This window comes from Coptis chinensis, chromosome 5 (assembly GCF_015680905.1).
Source record: "Coptis chinensis isolate HL-2020 chromosome 5, ASM1568090v1, whole genome shotgun sequence".
NCBI lineage: Eukaryota > Viridiplantae > Streptophyta > Magnoliopsida > Ranunculales > Ranunculaceae > Coptis > Coptis chinensis.
In genome coordinates, this window is record NC_141460.1 from 73,717,830 (window position 1) to 73,724,564 (window position 6,735).

A 6,735-nucleotide genomic window follows, 5' to 3' on the forward strand; every position below is an offset into this window, starting at 1 on the left:
TGTGTGGTTGCTTCAGCTGGAACAACAAGTCTAGGTCGACTTGTTTCTTCCTGTTTGTGGGCCGAACTCGCTGTTTTAACATCTCGCCGACTTTGTCGGGGTTTCGATTGAATCAAGAGTGAGCGCGTATAACCATTCTAATGCTCGTCCTTTCAAGCTGGCTGGAAAGAGTTTTCACCTCATGTAGTCGTAGTCTAGAGCGTTGTACAGTCTGGGTCAAGTGTTACATGCTGGTGGTGTGATACGAGTTGGTGGAGATACGATCTGAATTGGACACGTGTGTTGTAGTGATATGAATATAGAACGGAGGCTACTTACACCGATTTTAATCAATCATTGAATTTAAGGCGTTAAACCCAACGGAAATAAGATTTTCCTTGTATAGCACTAGCCCAGCTTCTAGGCCCAGTGTGCGGGACCCAATGTGTGAAATTACGCGTTGAAGATTTCAACCGTGGTAGTTAAGATGAAGAAACAAGAAACACCAAACAAACAAACATTTGTCTCTTAAATCAAGAAAAAGAAAAAAAAAAACGAGATGATGACAATGGAAGGAATGTTGGAAAGGGCAGTAGTGGATGACATAATAAGGAGATTACTAGAAGGTAAAGTCGGATTAGGTGGAATAAAACAAGTCCAGCTTTCTGAAGCTGAGATCCGTCAACTTTGCGTCAACGCTAGACATCTCTTTCTTTCTCAACCCAATCTTCTCCGCCTCCGTGCTCCCATCAAGATTTGTGGTCAGTTTTCTTTTTTAATTTTTGGATATGCTTTAATGGTTATGCATGATTGCTTATTCTTGATAATGTAGTTTTGTTTTGGTGAATGGGCGAATGGCTTTCATTACTAGTAGTTCCGATTCAAGATTGTCGATTGCTGATCAAATATCTAAGATCAACATGCTTTGTTGACATAGGACTCAATAATTATTCTTTGCAACTACTTGGTGATATAGTGGCCTCTTTCTGATTTTACAGGTGACATACACGGTCAGTACCAGGACCTTTTGAGGTTGTTTGAGATGGGAGGCTTCCCTCCTACTGGCAGCTACCTCTTTCTTGGGGATTATGTAGACCGCGGCAAGCAGAGCCTTGAGACAATCTGTTTACTACTGGCATACAAAATAAGATATCCAGACAAGATATATCTTTTGAGGGGAAATCATGAAGATGCAAAGATCAACAGGATCTACGGGTTCTATGATGAGTGTAAAAGAAGATTCAATGTTCGCCTCTGGAAGATATTCACCGACTGCTTCAACTGCTTGCCTGTGGCTGCACTTATTGATGAGAAAATACTTTGCATGCATGGAGGTCTCTCTCCAGAGTTGAAAAATCTAAATCAAATTAGAGATATTCAAAGGCCCACAGAGATCCCAGATAGTGGTCTGCTCTGTGACTTACTCTGGTCTGATCCTGATCCTCGGGTTGAAGGCTGGGCAGAGAGCGATCGAGGTGTCTCGTGCACTTTTGGAGCTGACACTGTTGTTGATTTTTTGGAAAAGAACAATCTGGATCTCATATGTCGGGGCCATCAGGTAGGTGAAGGTCTCATCTTTAAAATCTCAGTGCATGTCGTGAAGATACCCATAGTCCTAACTCTTAATTGATTCAACAGACATTCATTTTCTACTAGTTAAGGTGATCCATCTAACATGCTTCAAATTATAGGTGGTAGAGGATGGATATGAATTTTTTGCGAAAAGGAGATTTGTCACAATATTTTCGGCACCCAACTATGGTGGAGAGTTTGATAATGCAGGTGCTTTGTTGAGTGTTGATGAAGAGTTGTTGTGTTCTTTTTCAATCTTGAAACCACTTGAGACCAAAAATCCGTCTAGCAGTTCTAGCTCATCAGGAATAATTCTTAAAAAGGTAAATTTGATATAGTTGCTTTTACATCATTACATGCATCTTGCACTAGTGGCAAGTTTTTATCAAAACATGTCATGAAGATTCTAATAAATTCTTCTGATCTTTTACAACTTAACAGCCTCCAACAGGTGGAAGCATTTGATACTCGTTGTCTATAGGTTCTCAAATCTTCGCTTCAGCCCAAAGTTGGAAAGCTAGGGGAGTAATTGTTTATCCTTGGGAATATGGTTGTTTCTTCATCGATTGCTTTTATAGTCCGAGAAATCTTGCAACCTGACTGTCAATCCTTCCAGTAAAACTGAAGTTTTATCAGTTATTCACAAACACTTGGGAGCATCGCACATTGTACATTAACAACTTGCAGTATCCTATATACAGGAATGAAGAGTACTGACTCGGTTACTTTCTGAAGCAAGTAGGATCGAATTGTGCTTAAACTTCTTTATTCGTCTTGGGCATCTGTGTTCAGATGCTACAGTTGTTTCGATCTCTTTGCAAACCTTGTGTCATTTAGGAAAATGTAGCTTGTTTCTTGAGGTCTCCCTTAGACTGCACAAGTGCGCAACTGTAAATGGAATTGCTTACATACAAGCAACACTACTTGTCCACTTCTGTTCATGATTGAATAATCTTTACTAACTTTGATGCATTTGACACCCTTAAGAGCGATCATTTGAATATACTTTACGAACATTGTTTTCTGAAAAGTAACTCATTATGTGATTTAAATCTTATTCACAGTTCAAACTCTCAAGTTGCCGGAAATGTCTAAGGGCTTCCACCTGAAATACCGAAATAGTATGCTAATGTTCCCAAAGTCTTACGAAATTTCTTGTATGGTTATATTGTAGATTTGTAGTGAAATCAACCTACTGCTGTTCTTAATGCATGGAAATCAAAGTTTTTAATTTAACTGTAAAATCATGTTAAGTGCAAGTTGTTAGTTTTGCTAGTGATTGCAGCCCTAGTAGTCCTGGTAAAATGCTGAATCCAAAGTAGTGGGTTTTTTGCAACATCAAAAGAGTCCTAATGTAGTAGGATCATTTAGATTGTTAACATTATAAGGTTTGATGTCGTGGGATCATTTAGATTGTTAACATTATACGGTTTTGAAAGTAGGGCTGGAAATGGAGCGGGTTCGGGTCGGGTTTTGGATATCCATATCCATTAAAAAACACAAGAAAAATATACTATTTTAATGATTTTCATATATAAATTTACGATATAAATTAAATTTTAGGCATTAAATTATGAATCTTGTTAAAATGGTCCGGATTCGGGTCGGATTCTAGTCACAAACATAGAAACCATATCCGTTAAAATGGTTTCGGATATGGTTGGATTCGGGTTGAATCCCGTACCATTTCCACCCCTATTTGAAAGTCGTATAGTATTGACCAGCTTTCTCTTAAAAGTATATGTTATATTGTCTTGAGCAGCTTATATAGTGCAGTTTAATATCACAAACCTGTTTTTCTAAATATGGTCGTTTACTCTCTCTGAGACCTCAACGGCTCTTTGAGCTTTAATTACCGCATCGTCGGAGCTCAATTCCACCTTGGAAATTACCATGAGAAACATCCCCACCTAAGACTAGTCCTTTTTGAGGTCAATCCTCAACTGATATTGTCCATTAAAATGATATTTTGGTTTTGGGGTGTTATAAGTCCTTTAACAGCCCATATAGCACCCCATTGTACTTGCTATCATAGTTGAAAGAAAGTTGATGATCTCCTTGAAACAGTCACTATGCCCTCAACTCATTATTCTTTCTCTGAGATCCTGTTATTCATCTTCCGAAGATGAAGGGCTTTGATGACTTGATAACAAAAGGTCACTGCCCAATTTTTATACAAGTCAAACACAAACATCAAGTGCTTGAAACTTTAAGACTCAAAAATGATTGTGGGGGTTGAGATTTTCAAATGTTGGGTGCGACCAAAAAAAAAATCATCATTTGACATCATCATCATGTGTGAAACTTTAATCCTACTTTAACCCTACGATTAAGTAACCCCCCATACAAGTGTGATGATGCAAAACAGCTTTATGTGAAATCCACATAGCATCAATTGGATAGTTCATGTCCAATGCTGGTCAATTCCCAAGTTGATCAGATTGATAACTAACCAAAAACATATTAACTAACGTAACCACATATTAGTTTGACATTGATAACTAACCAAGAAGCATTAACTTCACCATCTAAGTTTGTTCATTCCCTAAATTACTTGAGACTTGAAAGATATCCATACTTATAAAATGAACCAATAGATAAAAAGGAACATATAAAAATCAAATCGTAGAAATGAGTTTTTACTGACCTTCCTTAAATACCATCCAATGTCAATGAATTAAACCTCATGTACTCTATATTGATGAATTTATCAAACCTGTGTTTCCCCCTTTTTAGATGGTTATTCCTACTAATCATGCTGATCAAAGAAGTAACATCATTCGATAAGAATTACAAATAAATAAATAAATAAATATAATAATAATAATAATCCTAAAGGTGATGTTATAATAACTTGGCTTTGCAAAGTATCATAAGTAAAATATAGGCAGGTCGAAGAAACTTTATGTTTCTTCTCGAACTCCATTACAAACTCTGGTGTGTTCTTCTAATTCAAACTCCCGACATAGTTCTGGAATTTATAAGATCAGTAACTCGATAAGTAGGATTAAACATATACAAAACACAACCTAAAGGAAATATTAAGTAGCAACCCAAGTTAACCAAGCAATTCTCAATTTGGTTTATGTTAAACCTCTCCACTCAAATAGAGAGTTTTCATATTTGCATCCTTTTGGTGTCGAAATAAAATCAGGAGACCAAACAAATATATGGTCTTCATGACTAATGTGGTTATATACTTGGAAGCTCGAACTGACCATAACAGTGAAATGAGTTTCATATTAAAAAAGTGTGCTCTTGTCCAAAAAACTGCAAGAAAACAATAGCAATAGTAATAACATCAGTAGTATGCAGACAAATAAATGTTGTTGTTGCTTTTGAGAGGCAACAATACAGATTCATCCATAATGTTAGGGACGTACCCAAAAAACATCAGAAAGGAACATTTGCCAAAGGACTCATGCTCCGAACCAAGACTATATATCACAGATCAAATTTCTTTCCTTTGAATAAAGCAGGATGCTCAATATACTTCTCAGTGGGAAACATTTGCTCATGTGATGTCTTTAACCAATCATTTGACCAAACACATTATTCCCTCTTTTAAACAAATTTCTGCTTCAAGACTCTTAAGTGCAATTTAAAATTTTCAAAATTGGTCAAATCACCAAGGCAAACAAATAGACATAATTCTAGAATGTATGGACCAAAAAACAAAAAGTATGATTTTACATAAATAATAATATTTTTTTACATAATATATATATATATATATATATATATAGTGAATTTCTCACATGCTAAAATTTGGTTGTCAGCACTTGAGAGAATATCAAAACCACCAAAGAAGAAAGCTAGTGCAGAGATACGTACTGTGAACTAAGAGACCAATTTTTTATTTTATTTTATTTTATTTATTGAAGTGGAGTGTTTCACGAAGAGTGGGGTTTTGTTTCTGTCAAGAAGAAGAAGAAGGCAGTTAGGTTACGCTTAATGAAGAGTTGGGTTCTTTTTTTATTTGATAATTACTAAAATAGCCCATGCATAGAATTGAAATAACGGGCGTAGTTTTATTTTATTTTTTTCCAACACACATATGAAAAGACAATTTTGACTTCTATTAAATTAGAGAGGACACCAAATTTAGGGTTATTTTGATAAAAAGACAAGTAATTAATTTTCAAGTAGGGACTATTTTAAAGACTTTGCTGACATGGTTCACTCTGAGCATCTTGGAAGAACCTTTATTAATGCAGGTAGGATGGTTGAGATCTTCAATTTTTTCGACAATTGCACGTGATTTAATATGTGTTCATATATTTATAGGGGGAAACGGTTTTATTATTAGGGTGCGGTGCGTTTGTTTACTAGGAATTGGACTTGAGGAGTGGAATTAACTAGAATCTTTGGTGGACCACTCACTTTTGCCCTGTTTAGAGGCATGGAATCCAATTCTTTTTATTAAGTCTTTGACAGACCTCTGTTAATCCAAAGGAATCTTAGACTATGGGATTCGGTTTCTTATTTCTAATCCGAAAATGGGGAAAATAAAATAAAATAAAATAAAATGAACTAAAAGTTGGAGTCTCTATACGGCAACCAAACACATTAATTGAATTCGATAATTTCTGAACGTTTGCCAAACACACATTTTGTAAGTTGGAATCAAATTCTATTCTAGTAGATTCTATTCCAATGGTTTCCAAGTTCCAACTCCATTATATTCTTAATTAGTTTTCAGTCTCAGTTTCGCAACGCCACTCTTAATCCAACTGTTTAATATGAGGGCGACTACAACACATGACCCAACATAAAAAATCACTTCTGAAGTCAGCTATGATTGGCTGGTTAAGAGAAAATAGAGGAGAGAGAGAGAGAGAGAGAGAGAGAGAGAGAGAGAGAGAGAGAGAGAGAGAGACTCATTATTTTATTGCTCACAGCCAATCAGAGTCGACTGGGCCATGTGTGTTAGTAGTTCTATCCATAGTACAAAATATCAAGATATGACAAAATATCGACCTCTGATTTATGGATATGTATCGGGGATATATCCCCCTATGTGGGGATATATTACATTGGGGCATCTGCAAATATCATGGATATATCGAGATATATCAACAAATATCCTAAAATATCGCCCGACTCTGTGTGGGTATTGCTAATTGCAAATATAGTAGATATATCACGATATATCACTCGACAAATATCCACAAAATCATCTAT

At 36.0% G+C, this 6,735-nt stretch overlaps 1 protein-coding gene across 1 annotated transcript; it reads left to right on the plus strand.

Annotated features, from left to right (window-relative positions):
- Window positions 1-424: 424 nt before the first annotated feature.
- On the plus strand, window positions 425-2,523 carry TOPP8 (Calcineurin-like metallo-phosphoesterase superfamily protein). Its single transcript, XM_086560704.1, has 4 exons — window positions 425-740; window positions 978-1,537; window positions 1,671-1,874; window positions 1,993-2,523. Exons 1-4 carry the CDS (start codon window positions 539-541, stop codon window positions 2,014-2,016), a joined length of 990 nt encoding a protein of 329 aa, XP_086416830.1. The 5' UTR covers window positions 425-538; the 3' UTR covers window positions 2,017-2,523.
- The last annotated feature ends 4,212 nt before the right edge of the window (window positions 2,524-6,735 follow it).